Source organism: Octopus sinensis, linkage group LG16 (assembly GCF_006345805.1).
Source record: "Octopus sinensis linkage group LG16, ASM634580v1, whole genome shotgun sequence".
Taxonomy (NCBI): domain Eukaryota; kingdom Metazoa; phylum Mollusca; class Cephalopoda; order Octopoda; family Octopodidae; genus Octopus; species Octopus sinensis.
Window position 1 is genome coordinate 53055765 of NC_043012.1, and position 21581 is coordinate 53077345.

A 21581-nucleotide genomic window follows, 5' to 3' on the forward strand; every position below is an offset into this window, starting at 1 on the left:
TCTCTGGGGGCAAACAGACACAAACACCATCTCAGCCCTACAAAACCTGATCCAGCAGAGCTGCAATAATGTAAAAGCTAGAAGGATAGACAGCTGTACTAGGGGCTCATCTTTCAGCTGAGTGAACTGGGAGAATGTGGAATAAAATGCCACCGAGTCGTACAATTGAACCCAAAAATGCATGATCATAACCTCAGCAGCCTAACCTCCTGGCCACACCACACACACAAATCAAATGAAAATGTGTGAATATTTCTATAGGAGGTTTATAGATAATTACAAAAGCAAGCTAAAACTTGGAAATAAATTCTATAATATTGAAACAGACCTAAATGGTAAAATTTCTTAGAAAAACTTCACTGTTTTTCTTTAATCTTTACTTGTGCTTACAATAATAATAATAATAATAATGATAATAATGAAGATGATAATAATAACCACAATAACTACTATTACAGTAAGAAACTGCCAGCCAAATTTAGGCGAAATGAATTAAACCAAGAGTATTATTGAAAGCTAATAATTATTATATAAATAAAATAGAAAGTAGGTTTGATCTGTCTGGTGCCAGATTGCAAGGTTCAATTGGAATATTGACAAAATAGCCAAAGCTTGTTTAAATGTTGGCAGCAAGCTCGATATCAGTTAATAGGTAACAGACATGCTTTTTTCCCAAGAGAAGTACTTCCTTTTAAAATAATCGTATAAAGTGAGAAACTGGGCAAAAGTTCTGTCCGACTGCAAAATGTTAATCCTTGTAGATATTAGTACTACCAGTGAGGAGAAATTTCTTAACTGATATATAGTTTAATATATCACCGCTGGAATGATATTCTGAAGTAAGAAGAATATTCCTCATTTATTATTTAAATGTGTTGATATAAGGAATGTAGTTAACAAGTCAGAATTAATAAAATTATCGCATATCCTACAGTGTGTATATCATCATCACCATCATCATCATTTAATGTCCGTTTCCCATACTGGTATGGGCTGGACAGGGTGACAAGAGCTGTATATATATATATATATATATATATATTACAGGGAGGGTTTAAGATAAAAACAAAAGACGAAGGCAGGTGGTGTACAAAACAAACAGATGTATTAGTATAACGCTGAGGAATAGAAAAAGTTTTTTACGTTTCGAGCCTACGCTCTTCTACAGAAAAGGATACAGAAAAAACAAGGAGAGGAAAACAATTTGTGTAGTGGTTAACGATCTATCATGGCGATAAATATATATATATATATATATGTGTGTGTGTGTATATTATATATATATATATATGTATATTATATAACATATATATAATATACATATATATAGCCCTCTTCGATCAGTATCACGTGTCAAAATGGTAATAAAAACAGGATTAACGACAGTACAAAATATAAACAGTAAAAGACAGGACACGGAGAATAACAAGGTACAGGAGTGGCTGTGAGGTAAGTAGCTTACATACAAACCACATGGTTCCGGGTTCAGTCCCACTGCGTGGCACTTGGGCAAGTGTCTTCTATTATAGCCTCGGGCCAACCAAAGCCTTGTGAGTGGATTTGGTAGACGGAAACTGAAAGAAGCCCGTCGTATATATGTATATGTATATATATATGTATATATATATATATATATATATATATATATAAAAGGGAAATGAAGAGAATGCTGACGGAATGATTTAGGTGGGTGAGAGTGTGTTTGATTGGGTGAGGGTTCTTTTTACCGGTTGCGCATTTGTTATGCTTATCAAAAGATATTTTTAACAAATGCGCAACCGGTAAAAAAGGAACTTTCACCTAATTAGATGCACTCTCACTTGCTTGAATTATTTTGTCAGCATTTTCTTCATTTCCTTTTTTTATATATCACAACTCGTGTTCCACATCTCCTTTTTTAAATATATATATATATAGATATATATATATATGTGTGTGTGTGTGTGTGCGTGAGTGTCTGTATTTGTCCCCCTAGCATTGCTTGACAACCGATGCTGGTGTGTTTATGTCCCCGTCACCTAGCGGTTCAGCAAAAAGAGACCGATAGAATAAGTACTGGGCTTACAAAAGAATAAGTCCCGGAGTCGAGTTACTCGATTAAAGGTGGTGCTCCAGCATGGCCGCAGTCAAATGACTGAAACAAGTAAAAGAGTAAAAAAGTATATATATATATATATATATATCTATATATATATAATGTATGTATGTATATATTATATAACAGCACCACCCCGTTTCGTGTCCGTTGCCAGCTCGCCTGGCCCTCGTGCCGGTGGCACATAAAAAGCATCATCCGTTCGTGGCCGTTTGCCAGCTCTGTCTGGCACCTGTGCGGGTGGCACGTAAAAAGCACCCCTACACTCACGGAGTGGTTGGCGTTAGGAAGGGCATCCAGCCGTAGAAACACTGCCAGATTTGACTGGGCCTGATGAAGCCTTCTGGCTTCACAGACCCCAGTAGAACCGTCCAACCCATGCTAGCATGGAAAACGTACGCTAAACGATGATGATGATGATGATGATATATATATATATTATATATATATATATAACATATATATATATAACATATATATATATAAATACATATATATATATATATATATTTATATATATATAATATATAACATATATAATAATATATACAATTTATAATATATACATATATATAATATATATATTTATATATATACTATATAAACATAATAATTATATATATATAATATATAACATATATATAATATACATATATATATAACATATATAATATACATATACTTATATATAACATATATAATATACATATATATGTATATTATATGTATGTAATATATATGTATGTATATATATATATACATATATATATAGAAAGTAGTAAAGAGTGAAAAACGACAGAAGGCTTAAATGTTAAAAAATATATATATTTGCATCAATATGTCTGAAGAATATTAGAAAATTTTTTTTTGTAATTTTTTTATATATATAACATATATAATATACATATATATGTATATATATATATGTATATATATATATATATGTATATATATATATATATATATATATATATACATACAAACATATACCAGCACCTGCACCAGATTCCCTACTCAGTCAGTTTTGGCTTGCTTTATTACAGCTGGATGCCCTTCCAAATAGTAAACACTTTACAGAGTGTACTGGGTGCTATTCACATGGAATCAGCACCAGTGCTTTAAACATATACTAATACACACACACACACACACACACATATACATACACACTCACACACACAAATACATGCATGTATATACATGCGTATGTGTATGTGCATATTCCTATACATACATATGCCTATTTCTCTCTCTGTCTCTCTTTCTTTGTCTGCCTCCCCCCACCCACACACAGACACACACAGATATCTGTATGTATATATATAAACATGTATGTATGTATATGTATTGAAAAGTTGCTATTTTGAATGAGACAGTATAACAGTTAACCTTTGCTTCAAGCTCCATGTAAATCCATATATGTCCAACCTTCACTCAGGCATTAAACACAGTGCTTTTCTATGATTATTTTCGTTTGGTATTATATACATTTGAATAGATTACAGAGTGTATATCGAAGATCAGAATAAAACTGGAGATTCGGTTATAAAAAACTTTTGTTATTACTAAGATATAATAGTAAACAAATCTCCTGTTTTATTCAGATCCTATATATATACATATATACACATATACACACATATATATATATATATATATTTATATATACATATATGAACATACACACATATATATATATATATACATAGATACATACATACATATGTATATATACATGTGAATATACATGCACAGACATCTCTCTCTCTCTCTCTATATATATATATAACATATATACATATATATATACTTATATATATACATACATATATACATACATACATATATATACATACACATATATACATACATATACATACATACATGTATATATACACACATATATACATGTATACACATATATATGCAAATATATATATATATAAATATATAAATATATATATATATACACATACACATACATACATACATACATATGATACACACACACACAAACTCATAGACATACACATACATAGATGGAGAAGATTTCCAACTGTATGAAACATATGTACTCTCTTACAGGGGCGTTAGTGTCCATCATTACTGTCCGGCTGAATATGTTTCACTTATCCACACAGAATAAGTTCTTACATTATCTGGCTGCTTCATAGTTAAATATATATTTATATAGGAATAAACCATTTAATATTAGGTTGTCCCAAAAGTTCGTAAACACTTGCGAAAATTGAATTTTTACTCGCCAAGTGCTAACAAAAATTATTCCTCAAAATAAAGACCATTATTTTCCAAGACTTTCTACGAACTTTTGGGACAACCTTATAAATAGCTATGTTTAAGTATGTCAGAAAGTCCTGATACAGTAGTTATGAAGATAAAATCCAAATACATACATATATTCTTTTATTCTGTTACCTCTTTCAGTCATTTGACTGTGGCCATGCTGGGGCACCGCTATAAAGGGTTTTAGTCAAAGAAATAAACCCCAAGAATTTGTTTTCGTAAGCCTAGTGCTTATTCTATCGGCCTCTTTTACTGAATTCCTAGGTTACGGGGACATTAACACAGCAGCATTGGTTGTCAAGTGAAGGCAGGGGGACAAACAGACACACACTCTCATTATATATATACATATATGTGTATGTGTATATATATATATATATATATATATATAATGTATGTATATATATATATGTGTGTGTGTGTGTGTGTGTGTGTGTGTGTGTATAACAGAGCCATGTGTATGTATGCCGCTAAATGCATATAAAAAAGAATACAAAAAAAGGGACAAAAAAAAAAACAATGACGGGTCATTCTGAGTTTTCTATCGTCAGTCAACTTCCAGATTATCTTTGCAGTTTCAGCTGGTTATACTCAACCAACCGAAACTGCAAAGATAATCTGGAAGTCAACTGACAAAAGAAAACTCCGAATGACCCACCCATCCTTGTTCTTCTTGTTCTTTCTTGTATCATCTGTCTGGATATCTTGTTGTTGCCTGTTGCATTCTTGTCCCATGTTTTGTATTCTTTTATTAATATATATATATATATACTTTGGGTTTCTTTCAGTTTCAGACTACTATATCCCCTCACAGTGGAGGAGTGTGGCTTAGTGATTGGGGAGTTGGACTCATGATCATTAGATTGTCGTTTCAGTTCCTGGACCAGGCGGTGCATTGTGTTCTTGAGAAAAACACTTCATTTCATGTTGCTCCATTCCACTCAGCTAGCATCAGTGAGTAATCCTGCGATGGACTGGCGCCCTATCCAGGTGGAAAACTTATGTGCCATGGAAACCAGGAAACCAGCCCTTATGAGTTGGCAGGACTCATACACATACATATATGTGTAGGTATGTCTGCCTGTGTTTGTGTGTACCCTTGTTTCAACATCACAAGGTGGTTATAAAGGAGTGCTGCCAACATACACATGATTTTGTTCATTTCAAAGTCTGTCTGTAAAAAGCAAGTCTGGCCAGGGTGAAATATTGCCATATTGCCTCATTTGGAAACAGGTGACAAAGGAGGCACCAGAGCACAATGCACTACTTGGACTCCCTGCATCCTGTCAATCTCTCCAACCCATGCCAACATGGACCATAGATGGTAAATGATTGTGACGATTAAACACACACACACACACACTCTCATATATATTTTATCATTATTATCATGATGATCATCATCATCACTTTAATGCCCACTTTTCCATGCTTGCAGAGTTTTATTGCATCTGATTCTCTAGAGCTGGGTGCCCTTCATGTCACCAACACTCACCTGTTTCCATGCAACCTAATGTTTCCCCTTAGCTACACATGTTCTCACAGAATATTGAAAATAAATGACACTTTGTATGAGAGTGACACTCATCTACAACCATCCTGCAATGTCAACACACACATACATACTAGCACATACACACACACATTAACACATACACACACACACAGTAACACATACATACACACACACACATATATATACATATATATATGTATACATAGATGCATGATGAACCTCCTTCAGCTTCCATCCACCAAACCCACTCACAAGACTTTGGACCAGGGCTACAGTAGAAAACGCCGGCCCAAGATACCACACAGTGGAACTGAACCCGAGATCAGATGGATGAGAGGCAAACTTCTTAACCACACATCCGTACATGCACCTATTAACCACACCTGCCCTTATTAACCTCACCTTCCCTAACGTGGTACCAGTATTCAATACACCAGATTAGAAAATATACAATTCCCTAAAGGGATTTTCACTACTAATAAATACAATAGAAGAGTGTATAAAATACCAAATTCTTGTCTTTTGCATTTAATGTCTTGTACTTGATTCAGATATTATATTCAATATGCCTAAGGTCTTGTGTTTAATTTTTAAAGTCTCTAAATGCAAAACTGTGCAGAAATTGATGCATTTAGTGAAATATATTTCATTACATATAATGACATGTTCTTTAAATGAGAAATGAAAATTTAGTTAATTATTCATAAAATAACTACAGTTCATTAAAAATAAAATTTAAAAATAAATAATTAAATAAAATAAATACAAAAAAGTACTCTGTCTGAGAACGAAAATAATTTAAAGTAAAAATCTGTCTTGATAACCAAAATAATTTGAAACATTAATTTCCCATCAAACTAATTGCTAACTTAATAACACTTGATTAGTAAAACAAAACCAAAAAAAAATACAGAAAAATAATATACTCTATTTTAATTAAAACTTACAGTGAAACCAAAACAAAATAAAGCAGAGTAAAATGAAACAAAGCAACAAAAAAAATTGTTTAAAAATATAGCGAAAAAAAAAATATACCAAACAAAAACCAAAAGACCAGAACCGTTTTACTAGTCACTTAGGTTACTGTATGCATATCAATTAGTTCATTATTGATTACTAGGTTTAGTAGCTATACTTTTAAGTCAAACAAATCCATCAGAGATGCAGTGGCAGAGTAAAAAGAAAACAAATCATGACATCTATGTGAAAACTAAAGCAAGCTTCTTTCTTTACTAGCAATTTCCTCGAGGAAAGAGAAACTTCACTCAAAAATAACAGCAATCAATTTATCAATTTTCAAGAGGAAATAAGTATACAATAACACTAAATTGTAGCTTGTACACCTAAAACATTGTTTACAGCTCATTTTATCATTATTTAAGTGTTTTGCTTATATTATTTCATTTATTGAATTTATATTTCTATATGTATTTGTTTTTATTTAATTCTTGACTTGAATGTAACATAAATTACACTAAGAACAAATAAATAACAGAATAAATAAATAACTGAATAATAAATAAATAAGTGAATAAATAAATACATAAAATAAATAAAGATGAACAAAAATAAATAAATAAATAAATAAAAGCCAAAAAAATATCATTCTGTTTTTAAATTTTTGCAAGATAGAAAGAAAGAATGGCAGAGGAAAAAAACCCCTATCAACAAAAGAAAAAATAAACCAATTATCTCAACAAGGATCTAAAAATGAGTTAATTTTATGAGTCAGCAATATCTTCTGGAGAGGGCTACACTTTACAAAAATTACAACATTCTCCAGCCCTTCGCCTTTCACTTCCCGAAAGATAAAGCATTAAACGAGACAAGACTTAATAATATTTCTGTTGAGTGTTTTAAATATTTAACACTTTGTCAACTAGAGAGAGAGAGAGAAAGAGAGACTGAGAGAGAGAGTCTAATATGAAAAGGTATGAATTGACTATTCAACTCAACAGATCACAATTCTAGAACAAATTGCAGACAACAGAAAACAATGTGTTCATTTGTTCCCATCTTTGCTGGCAAAGGGTAGATGGTTATTTATTTCTGGGAGCAGTTTTATTGTTGGGTGCTCTTCCTTTTTTTCCCAACATCTTTGTTTTCAAGTAAAGGATTTTTTGTTCTGTTATTTCTAGAGTGCAGAGCTAAGGGATATGATGTTTACTGGGAATGTAAATGTGATGAAACTGCACCAATTGTTTTTTCTCAAATCACACCCTACTGATTTCAAAATACAGGGATAAATTGATAATGTGGCCCAACATATGTTGTTTCTGAGAAAAGAGACGGAATTACTGCAGCTGCGATGATTTTGTCTATTGGTCTGCTGGGGCTAAGTAACAGCAACATTATTCTGATCCTTTATGTGAGTGTGAATTTGAGCATGTGGAGGAGCATGGCTTAGTTGTTAGGGCGTCAGACTCATGATTGTAAGAATTGTGGCTTTGATTCCTGGACCAGGCAATGTGTTGTGTTGTGTTCTTGAGCAAAACACTTCACTTCACATTGCTCCAGTTCACTCAGCTGTAGAAATGCATACCACCAGCGGAAGCATGTCATTTAGTGGTTAGGTTGTTGGATTCATGACAGTAAGACTGAGATTTCAATCCCTGGATTGGGCGGTCTGTTGTGTTCTTGAGCAAAATACTCCATTTCATGTTGCTCCAGTCCACTCAGCTGTAGAAATAAGTTTAGCCAGGAGAGGGATGGGCTCCACCAGGTTTTTTCACCCTTGATAAACTGCATGGCTACAGTGTCCCAATGACTCCCAAAGAGTTAAGAAACTTGTCATTGTCACTGAATCACACCCTAGTTGAGGACAGACTGTGAAAACTTGAAGTGACACTCCATACACACATGAAATGCTAAACTATTTCACAGAAACATAGTTTCAAGTTGTAATTATTGATTAACCCTAGGTCGCTCAAGCTAGAGCTGACCTATAATCAAAGACATTTGAGAAAGTGCTATGCAAAATAGATTAGAGTTCAGTTGATGACTAATCTCATTCCTTCCTAGCTTCAGAGATCATAGTTTTACAAGTATGTAATTTAAGCCAGAGGGAGCAACTTGGTAAAGTTGTTATGGCATCAGACAGAATACCTTACAGTATTCTTTCTGGTTTTTGGTGTTCCAAATTAAAATCTCTGCTTCACCTTAGATTCTTTCAGAACTGATAAAGTAAGTACCAACACAGATTAGAAGTTGATTCCTTTTTTTTTTCTTTTTTTTTTTTTATCTTTTGTCATAAAAAGGAAAAGTTTTTCTCCTAAAACATACACTACAGCACCTAGCATATTTTGTGTCTGAACCTGCCTAGACATGTTAAGAATAAATATGCCAATAGTCATTCCAGATCTCAGTGTACACAGTGCAAATAATGATTTTTATCAGTTACCAGATATGGCTAACGGGCTTCTGTGCCTGTGGCACGTAAAAGGCACCATCCGAGCGTGATCATTACCAGCTGCTTTTACTGGCAGTGGCATGTGAAAAAAACATTTGAGCAAGGCCGTTGCCAGTACCGCCTGACTGGCCACCATGCCAGTGGCACGTAAAAGCACCCACTACACTCTTGGAGTGGTTGGTGTTAAGAAGGGCATCCGGCTGTAGAAACTCTGCCAGATCAAGATTGGAGCCTGGTGCAGCCATCTGGTTCACCAGTCCTCAGTCATATCATCCAACCCGTGCTAGCATGGAAAGCAGACGTTAAACAATGATGATGATGATGATGAAGCACGGATCAGCAAAGAATGTGTTCACTGAAAGTATAAACAAAGCCAGCAACTTCTGGCTGATGACACACATGATAAAACACCAGTGTCCCAGAATGCCATGCACCAATGAGATGGGTGTGTTAAACACACTGTTGTCATAAAAGGGAAGGTTACTCTCCTAAGACATGCACAACAGCATCAAGCACATTTTCTATCTGACTCAACTTAAATGTGTTAAGAATAATATATAAATATTTATATTAATTCTTTCTTTTCTGTTGATGAAATCAGTAAGAAATGGAAAAGGATTGGCTCTTCTTGGTTTAAATACCCAAAAGAAACTGTATATCACAATCATGTTTCTATGATTTTGTCAAGAGCCAAAGGCTCAAGGAAGGGGGAGATTTAGATGTACGATTAATGCCCGGATTAAACTAATACATTAAGGTTCATAGAGTAATGTCAATTAATCATATACCAAGATGAAAAACCATCCATGTCTAAGCATTAACTTCATTTCGCTTCTTATATTTTAGAGACAGCTACACCCTGATTGAGGATTAAGACACCTCGAATAAATTGATGCTATTCACAGAGATACACAACATGGAATTGAGGATCTACGAAAGGTATTGGGTACCAGAGGTTTCTGGCACAGTATGGTAAAATGCGTCTCAGTTACAGCTGCAAGAAGAAGTTAAAATAGAGAAAGAGAGGTAGATCGAAACTCACCTTTCATCTGGGCTGGCTAGTTCCATGACAACTTTGGAAAGATGGCGCTTAGTTAGTTCAGCCGTAGAATCCAACTGGTATTGAATCAAGCTCTTGAGAACAAAGAATAGGAATTTGGACACTTAAAATTCAATAATTCAGTGAGTGATATGTAAATTATATATATAGGTAAATTATATATATAGGTATCTAAAAAGTTTAATATTGTATAAAACTGTAAGAAAGAAAAAAGAAAAACTCTTCAATGCAGGCATGGCTGTGTGATCAAGAAGCATGCTTTGCAACCATGGGGTTTCGGGTTCAAAGCACCTTGGACTGGTGTCCTTTGCTATAGCCACAGGCTTACGCAATGACTTGTGAGTGAATTTGGTAGGTACACCACATTTATTTAGATGGACTGAGTCACCAATAAAATCAATGAATTCTGATCAACCTTGGAACAGAAGCTTTCTGAAAAACAATACTTTTTAACTGCATAACTATGCCTCATCATACTCATGGGCAAAGTAGAAACAAAAGTACATTTGACACATTTCTGTTTGTGTTTGTGTATATATGTATGTATGTATACACACACACATGTATATAACATACAGAGTCATTCTAATTTAGTCCAATATAATTAGACTAAATACATATTTCAATATCTAGAGAAATTTCTTACTTAAACAAAATAACAGAAAAAACAAAATTGAGACAAACAGCTACACAGCTTTATTTGTTTCCTTCAGTCTTATATATTTATATAGTTCTATTGCAATCACAGGCTATTTTATAAAGCATCTACTTCAAATAAAAACAGTGGATAAACTAAGAGGAATTAGTTGGCATAAAAGTATCAGCCAGGATTCTGTCCAAACAGCATAAAGAATGCCAAAAGTGACATCAAGTGAAACTGACTGTAAGAGGAATATCTCTACAATTCCACGTCCTAGTATAGAAACAAAACCTTTCTAAGCTAAAACATATTTATGATGAAGTTATTTCAGCATTTTTCATATTTCACACGATGTCCATGAATTTTGGACTGGGACCAATTTTTCAATGGTATATTGATACATGTGTCAAATTAATCTTACTGAAACTGATACACATTCTACAATGGATTTTATCAGAGAGATCAGCTGGGTTTTCTGGCCTTTTTACCAGCTTTTCCCAAATAGGTTTATCATTGTCAGTAACTGATGAAATCTTTTATTAAGCTTTCATACCAAAATGATATGCAGTAACACTGCACCTAAAATACATTTGGAGCAACAGAAAAGAATTCTAACTGAACTGGCCTCTATCCAATCCTTAGTCATTCTATTAAGCGCTATCATTAAAATCCACTACAGGTCAGCTTCTGTCTAAATCTACTGACATGTCAGTTGGTGTCAAAGTGTTGTAAATGAGATTAACTCTTTGAAATGGCTCCAATCACTTGAACTTGCTTGTTCAACTTTCACTCCTTTCAGCAGAAAATTTCAGCTATTTTCATACTCTTTGACTAATGTTTTACTTATATTCCACAAGAAATTTCCACCCCTGTCGAAATATATTTTAGTTAAACTAAAAACATCTCACTTAACTTTCCATCATCACCACCACCACCACCACCAACTCTACCACTACCATTATTGATATTTCATAGCTGGTTTTTTTTTTATGCTAGCATGTGTTGGGTGAGTCATCACAGTTTGAGACTGTTCTTATCCAGACTTGGACTGGTGAGGGAGCCACATGTCACTTGTATGGTTTCATTTTTAGTTTGTTTTCTGCAGCTGGATACCCTTGTTATCATCAACCACTTTTCAGATTGTTCTGCATGTATGTATCCAATGATGGCACCTGCACTAAAGACTTTTTAAATGCCCTCAACAAGACATAAAGGTTCTCTCAAGCCAATGCCAACTCTACTCAAAACCTTTAGAGGGTCAATCAACTTACAAGAATAGCAGGAAAAATCTCTCGAAAAGAATATAAATACACACAATTGTTTCATAAAATTAATGTATTTATCTCTAAGCACATTGCACAAGATATTCATAAACAGAGTGCCTGTTATATATACACACACACACATATATTTATATATATATCATCATCATTCATCATCGTTTAACGTCCGCTTTCCATGCTGGCATGGGTTGGATGGTTTGAATGAGGACTGGCGAGCCAGATGGCTACGCCAGGCTCCAATCTTGATCTAGCAGAGTTTCTACAGCTGGATGCCCTTCCTAATGTCAACCACTCTGAGAGTGGGTGCTTTTACATGCCACCAGCACAAAGGCCAGTCAGGTGGTACTGGTGACAGCCACACTCAAATGGTATTTTTTATGTGCCACCTGCACAGGAGCCAGTCCAGTGACACTGGCAACGACCTTGCTCGAATGTTGTTTTTCACGTGCCACCAATACACATGTCAGTTAGATGACGCCGGTAACAATTATGCTCAAATGGTGTTTTTTATGTGCCACCGGTATGGGAGCCACTCAGCGGCCCTGGCAATGATCACACTCGGATGGTGCTATATATATAATGGGTAAGAATATATCAATAAAATGGGCACAGGCAAAAAGACCACATACCTCCAATCCAACATCAAATGAAGGAAGCTGGAGTCCAGCCAGATAAGAGTTGGCTGTGGGTACCATACTGGTTGAACTAATGAAAGTATGATAAAATATAAGTTGAACAGATTGTTGCATATGGCACCAAATGAATGGAAATATGCTACACAGAGGCTGACTTAGAAATAAACAGCAGAAACAATATTTCACAAAATATTTTCATCTTTTGATACCTCACAACCAAGTTACTATAGTTTATTCCATTTTAAATTCTTTCCTACCAATATTTATATTAGCCGTTTTCATATTTTCCTCTTCAGGCATAGAGAAAACTTCAGCCACAAAATACTATATCTCTCTCCGTTATTATTAACATTCAAAATGTTACAACATCTTACAAAACTTTCTGTATATTTCCATTATTATTTCATTTCCTTTTTAATATTTCTCTGTCAAGAAGAACTTGTTTCACAGAATAAAATTGATTTCTTCTCACTGAGCACAAAGCCAGACAAATTATTTATCATCAAATGAAACAGTGACCACAATATTTTCTTGGTTCTTATTTCCCTGGCTTTGGAGAATGAAGAGCAAACAAAATCAACTCTGGTAGTACTTGCACACAACAAAGTGGGCCAAAACAGTAAAAAAAAAACCTTTTCCACCTGTACATTCTATCATCAACACAGTGTAATACCTGTTATTACAGGGGTCAACAAGGGAGCCTTTAGATAGTCATTCAAGCTGAGAGAAATAGGAACTAAAACTCCATTAACTTACATCTACCAACCATCTTGAAAATAGAAGGATGCATAGGATAATGTAGCCCTAGATATGCAATGCCTGAAGAAATGACTGATTGGTGCACTTTATATTATAGGTTTGCTCAGTCAGGGCTAACCTTGGGCTAAACAATGCCAACAATTAATTAGGCACAGGAGTGGCTGTGTGGTATGTAGCTTGCTTACCAACCACATGGTTCTGGGTTCATTCCCACTGCATGGCACCTTGGGCAAGTGTCTTCTACTATAACCTTGGGCTGACCAAAGCCTTGTGAGTGGATTTGGTAGACGGAAACTGAAAAGAGCCTGTCGTATATATATATATATATATATATATATATATATATATTATATATATATATATATATATATATGTATGTATGTATGAATGTGTGTGTATATGTTTGTGTGTCTGTGTTTGCCCTCCCCCCCAACATCGCTTGACAACCAATGGTGGTGTGTTTACATCCCCATAACTTAATGGTTCAGCAAAAGAGTCCGATAGAATAAGTACTAGGCTTCCAGAGAATAAGTTCTGGGGTTGATTTGCTTGACTAAAAGGCAGTGCTCCAGCATGGCCACAGTCAAATGACCGAAACAACCTAAAAGAGTAAAAGCGTAATTAATTATTAATTAGTACGTGGTCATTCCATCTGCTAGAAATAGTAGCTGAAATCTCACGTAAATTACACCCAGCATTTTGAAAAAGAAGGAACACTATATAATGTACACTTAGATATACAATGCTCAAGTAAAGGACGAGTTTGTCATGAATGGAATGCTTTTGAGGATAGGACTACTCTAGCCAAAGCTGATCCAAGGACTCAACAACAACAACTTCCAGTTACTATTATTATTCTCTTGCCATTTTGTTATTAAATTTCTTTATCCCATTGTCATTTATATTCTACTTGTTTCAAGCAGTGGACAATGGCCATGCTGGGGTCATGCCTTCAAAGATGTTGCTGCAGAAGTCAACACCAGCAATTATCTTTAGGTTTGATGCTTATTCTATTGGTCACTTGGGGGGTGCATGAAGTCATCTTTAAATGGGAGATGTGACTTGAATGCTTACAATAGACGGGACTTACAGTTACATAACTCACAAAACGAAACTATCAAACAATCTTTTTACTTGCTTCCTGTCACATTTTCTGTACACAACTAACACTTTTTTGTAGCATTGAGATGTACACAAACAAAGATGATGGGGGAGAGGGTAAAAAACACAGACAGACAGACAGGCAAACAGACAGTTAGAGAGCAGTATCAGAATGCTGCCCTCTCGGAAGTTTAATATCCCGAAAATACATTCCAAGTTTGTTTACTTATAAGTGTAACTCGTCAACTCAGAAGCCATTATATTGTATTTTAAAAAAAGTATTCAAAATATAAGAGGAAAAATATATATATATGTATATAAATATATATTTTTCATTCATAAATTTCAGCTGCTTACACTTATGTTATATAACAAATATTGTCTTCTTTAAATGTTTTGTCGTAGGAAGAAAAGAAATATTTTAACTATGCAAAACTTCAAGACAGTTTTGGTGTAGTTGCAGACAATATGACCAAACTTCAACAATAATGTGCATGGCTTTGTGGTTAAGATGCTTGCTTGGCAACTACATGGTTTTAGGTTCAGTCTCACTACAAGGCACCTAGGGCTAATGTCTTGACCCAGAGACAAACAATGCTTTGTGAGAGATGGAAATTTTGGAAGCCTGTCACGCGTGTGTGTGTGTGTGTGTGTGTGTGTGTGTGTGTTTGTTCCTCCAACACTTCTTGATAACCGGTGCCAGTTTGTTTCCATCCCTATAACCCACCAAGTAGCTTATAATGCTAGCTTTTCATGAGAAAAACAAAGTTTGGTCTCGCATGGGAGGTGTAGCGGTGTATCAGAAGCCACAGCTTTTGCACATAACATGGAAAGAATTTGAGATCAGACTTTCAAAAACTGGTATGAAAAGGAATAAGATAAGAATAAATTAGAATTTGCAAAGAATTATGTAGAAGATAAAGTACAGATTTATGATAGCTGCAATCAAACTGGAAAATTGTTATTTGTTGTTTTAGGAATATGGCCAATTTTTAGTGGGGAGCAAGAGGACATATTGGATAAAATATTACAGAGATTTATATTTCTGACTTTAAATCTCCAAGAATGTAGAGAGATGACACTACTATAACAGTTTTATCTTTTATCTTTAATTTCTTTTAGTGATTGGACTGTGGCCATGCTGGGGCACAGGGCCTCAGTCAAACAAATTGATGCCATAACTTTTCTTTTTTTAAGTCTAGTACTTATTCTCTCAATCTCTATGCCAGGACGCTAAGTAACAGGAATGTAAATAAAGCAACAATGGTTCTCAAGCAGTGGTGGTAGAATGAACACAGACACAAAGACACTGTCTGTCTCTGTCTCACACACACATATATATACATGTATGTATATACACACACTCATGCTGGTGCCATGTAAAACATACTTGTGCCTGTACCATGTAAAAAGTACCCAATCCATGCTATAAACCAGGTGGTGTCTCTGTGCTACCCAGCCATAGAAACCTTGCCAAAACAGACAGCTGGAGCTTGGTGCAGTGCTCCAGCTTGCCAGTTCCTGTCAAACTGTCCAACTCATACCAACATAAAAAAAAGGACATTAAATGATGAGAACAGTGATGATGATGACACACACACAACAAGCATCTTTCAGTTTCTGTGTACTAAGTTCACTCACAAAGCATTGGTTGCCCAAAGGCCCATAGTGGGAGATACTCGTCCAAAGAGAACTTGTAACGACGTGGTTGAAAAACAAGCTTCTTAACTACATAGCCATGCCTGCATTTATGGCTAGCCAAATTCATACTCAAACGAAGATGTATTTCCTCGTAGTATATACAACAATGGTATTAAGAAGAAAACAAATGCAAAGAAAAAACGGACAAAAGAAAAGAAGCATGAAGGCCACAAAGAATATATATTTATTCTAATTAAATGAAACAAAGAAATTACTTACTTTTATTCTGTCAACAAACTGGGGCTGCAAAAATACTGACCAAACAGACATCACCTGGCCGTTGATAAATATCTTCTCACATACCATCTGCCACTTGGGAAAATTTGTTTCCTACATGAAAATATAAAGTAAACATTACTGACAATATCACAGACACAGTGCAATCAGAATTACAAATGGAAAACATTCAGTCGGCATTGTGAATATGGCAGCCCAACTGTAAGAGAAGTAGCTGTGAATGGCGGCGAGCTGGCAGAAACGTTAGAACGCCAGGCAAAATGCTTAGCGGTATTTCATCTGTCTTTACATTCTGAGTTCAAATTCCACCAAGGTCGACTTTGCGTTTCATCTTTTCGGGGTGGTCAATAAATTAAGAACCTGTTACGCACTGGGGTTGATATTCTTTTATTTGTTTCAGTCATTTGACTGCGGCCATGCTGGAGCACCGCCTTGAGTCGAGCAAATCGACCCCAGGACTTATTCTTTGTAAGCCTAGTACTTATTCTATCGGTCTGTCTTGCCAAACTGCTGTGTGACAGGGAGGTAAACACACCAGCATCAGTTGTCAAGCGATGTTGGGGGGAACAAACACAGACACACAAACATATACATACATACACACACACACACACATATATATATATATGCGACGGGCTTCTTTCAGTTTCTGTCTACGAAATCCACTCACAAGGCTTTGGTCAGCCCAAGGCTATAGTAGAGGACACTTGCCCAAGGTGCCATGCAGTGGGATTGAACCTGGAACCATGTGGTTGGTAAGCAAGGTACTTACCACACAGCCACTCCTGCACCTATAATCAACTTAATCCCTTTGCCTGTCCTTGTTTGTCCCCTCTATGTTTAGCCCCTTGTGTGCAATAAAGGAATAAGAAGTAGCTGTGAATGAAGTTCTGTATCGGCAAGATGTGGATGCCACAAGATACAGATGAGCTAAATACATCTAGGAAGACAACTATTCTGGATAAAAGAAAAAAAAATTGCACAGATGCAGACTTGGTTGTATGATAAAAAGTTTGCCTCCTGACCACAGTTTTGGATTCAGTACCACTGCACACCAGCTTGGGCAAATGGCTTCCACTATGGACTTGGGCTGATCAGAGTTTTGAGAATGGATTTGGTAGACTCCCACCATATCTTTGTGTATATGTGAGTATATATGTGTGTGCCTCTATCTTTCAACAATGCATCATAGTTTTAGATGGATGTCACTGAATAACAGATATGAATAACCATATTTGGCCATGTGGAAATATTACATGGCTTGAAAACAGGTGACAGGAAGGGCACCCAGGCATCAGTAATCTGCCTCAATATACTGCCTGACCCATGCAAGCACAAAAAGTGGACTTTAAATTGTTGATGATGAGCTTGGCCACAGACACATTGTATCTCTTGAAATCAGTTGTCCAATTTTTATGTACAATAGTCAGAAATTTCTTACTCTTTTATTTATTCATTTTTATCTTTTTTTTGTTATTTTTGTCCCAAACATTAGAGTACAGTCATGTTGGGGCACCACCGTCAAAGTCTTTTTAACTTTTTTTTTTTTTTTTTCAGCTGAAGAAATCGACCCCCAGTACTTACTTTTTAAAGCTTGCAACTCATTTTATTAGTGTCTTATGCTGAACTACTAAGTTATAAGGACATAAACAAACCACCAGTACCCAAATGATGTTCCATTCTGAAGCAAAAGTACATTGAGCTCTAACACCAGGTTATTAGTACCACACAAGCAAAATATGTTCCTTCTCCTTCTCGAGCCATGCCAGGGTCATAGAGGCCGGTTTCCTGGTTTCAGTGGTGTACAAATTCCCTACCTGGACGGGACGCCAGTCCATCGCAGGATTACTCATTTTTGCCAGCTGAGTGGACTGGAGCAACGTGAAAATGAAGTGTTTTGCTCAAGAACACAATGTATCGCCCAGTCCAGGAATCGAAACCAAAACCTTACAATCATGAGTCCAACACCCTAACCACTAAGCCATGCGCTTCCACTTCTTAAATATGGAACACTTCACAAATTTGAGTGCCATCCTTGCGCAGTGCCATGCAAATCTTCTCTGTATTGTTCCCATTTTAGAATATGTACCGCCGTAGCTAGTACAAGCAACATATGTGTGTACGTGTGTGTGTGTGTGCGTGTGTACACAGACACACATACATCCATTCACAAGAATTTGGCCAGCTCAATAAGAGAAGGCAAAAAGCAATGGGGCCAAACCCAAACTACATGTTTAGGAACCACTAAACAGCATAGATATGGTCGAGCCTATGTACCATTGTTAGCAATGTCCACTGATGCCAATGGAGAGCTGTTGTGAAAAGGTAGTGCAGATGGTTATGGATGCTTGTCTTTCTACTTAACATTTTGCTCATCTGATTTCACTGTGTGTGAATACACATTTATCCATTCATGCTGGACCTTATACATATAGTGTGTCTGTGTATGTATGTTTATCTATCTATATATATATATATATATATATATGCCAGGCTCATAAGGGCCGGTTTCCCGGTTTCAGTGGCGTAGAAATTCCCCACCTGGACGACATATATATATATATATATATATATATATATATATACATATATATATACACACACACACACATATATATATATATATATTGATGCACGAGTGTATATATCTGTGTATGCATAGATATTTGCTTATATGCACATGTGCATGCATACAAACATATATGCATGCAGACATGAATTTATATATCAATATATATATACATATATATATCTATATAGATGGATAGATAGATAGATAGATAGATATAGATATATACTCTTTACTCTTTTATACGTTTCAGTCATTTGATTGTGGCCATGCTGGAGCACCACCTTTAGTCGAAGAAATCAACCTCAGAACTTATCGTTAGTAAGCCTAACACTTATTCTAACATTGGTTTTCAGGCAATGGTAAGGAGGGGTACAAACACAGACACAAAGACACGCACATAAATATGTGTGTGTGTGTGAGAGAGAAAGAGAAAGAGTAAAGGGCTTCTTTCAGTTTCCATCTACCAAATCCACTCACAAGCTTTGGTCAGCCTGAAGCTATAGTAGAAGACACTTGCCCAAGGTGCCATGCAGTGTGACTGAACCCAGAACCATGTGGTTGGGAAGCAAGCTACTTACCATACAGCCATGCTTGTGCCTAAATATATATATGTGTGAGTGTGTGTGTGTGTGTGTGTGTGTGTGTGTGCATGTGTGTATTTTACACATAAAATTGCTGCTCTCCAGCTTTAAATACTACATTTCAATCAGACATGCTCTGGTATAGAAAATGTTCCTATTCTTATCATATAATCAAGACTGACCTAGCTAGTTGCAAACAGAATTCTGTTCTTTTGGCAAGATGCCAAATGTTACTGTACTGATCTGTCCAAGCCATGCCAGCAAGGAAAACAGACATTAAAACAGTGATAATTCATCGATCCAAACTTCTAAATGCAGTCACTTATTTTTGACAGAAATAAAGTAGGTCCGAGGCAAAACTTAATATCGCTAATTAACAAGCTTCCTCATAAAGAATATATTACATTGATACATTGTGTGTCTGTTGACAGGCACAAGAAAAGTTTACAGAGTGATGCCAGAGAAATAGGATAAGATTCCAGAAAAATATCGTTTGTTCTGAGATTAAAGTGACATATTATTTTAATAAGTTCAAATGTTGAAAACATCACCACGAGTTCAATTCTTAACCATAAGTTCAAAAAATAATGACACTATAATAAACTGAAATCTTAGCCAAATAATCATAAGTTTCATAATTTAACATCATAAGAAGGTCCATGTCTTAATAAAATTAATAAAGTTCAAATGTACAACCACATGGTTCCGGGTTCAGTGACACTGTGTGGCATCTTGGGCAAGTGTCTTCTACTATAGCCTCCGTCTGACCAAAGCCTTGTGAGTGGATTTCGTGGACGGAAACTGAAAGAAGCCCGTTGTATTTATGTATGTGTATATATATGTATATATGTGTGTGTGTCTCTGTGTTGGTCCCCCCAACATCGCTTAACAACCGATGCTGGTGTGTTTACGTCCCCCGTAACTTAGCGGTTCGGCAAAAGAGACCGATAGAAAAAGTACTAGGCTTACAAAGAATAAGTCATGGGGTCAATTTGCTCGACTAAAGGCGGTGCTCCAGCATGGCCACAGTCAAATCACTGAAACAAGTAAAAGAGTAAAGAGAAAAAGAATATCATCACAAATTCAAGTCAACCTCATCCTCATCATTATCGTCATTGTTTAATGTCTTCCCAGCTGGAATACATTGGACAGTTTGGCAGATGCTGGCAAGCTGGAAGGCTGCACCAGGCTCTCGCTGTCTGTTTTGACATGGTTTCTATGGTCAGGTGCCCTTTCTGACATAAGCCACTTTACAGACTGTATAGGGTGCATTTAAGTGGCACCGACATGGGTGCTTTTACCATGGTACTAACACAGGTGTCAAGTAAATCATATGTAAATCATAATGACACTATTATCACCTGAAACATTAAGCACATGATCATAACAGCCATACCTTAACATTTCAGAAGCTGCATATCTTAACAACATTACTACAAGTTCAAATTTTATCAAACTTACTGCATTGAAATACTTATTTCTTTATTGCCCACAGGGGGCTAAATGCAGAGGGGACAAACACAGACAAGCAAAGGGATTAAACTGATTACATCGACCTCAGTGTGTAACTGGTACTTAATTTATCGACCCCGAAAGGATGGAAGACAAAGTTGACCTTTGTGGAATTTGAACTCAGAACGTAAAGACAGATGAAATACCTATTTCTTTACTACCCACAAGGGGCTAAA

At 35.7% G+C, this 21581-nt stretch overlaps 1 protein-coding gene and 1 non-coding gene across 5 annotated transcripts in view; both read right to left on the minus strand.

Moving 5' to 3' along the window:
* Positions 1 to 21581, minus strand: part of LOC115220533 (conserved oligomeric Golgi complex subunit 1) — a 264126-nt gene that overhangs the window by 176528 nt on the left and 66017 nt on the right. For all 4 annotated transcript variants that reach the window (XM_036510123.1, XM_036510124.1, XM_036510122.1 and 1 more), the window contains exons 15-16: positions 16723 to 16833; positions 10367 to 10458 (exon numbers count right to left, since the gene is read on the minus strand). In XM_036510123.1, the coding sequence (XP_036366016.1) occupies positions 10367 to 10458; positions 16723 to 16833 (203 nt within the window). The remainder of the gene's footprint in view (positions 1 to 10366; positions 10459 to 16722; positions 16834 to 21581) is intronic.
* Positions 18739 to 18844, minus strand: LOC115220651. The gene has a single exon (XR_003882578.1). It is a non-coding gene; the product is annotated as a U6 spliceosomal RNA (small nuclear RNA).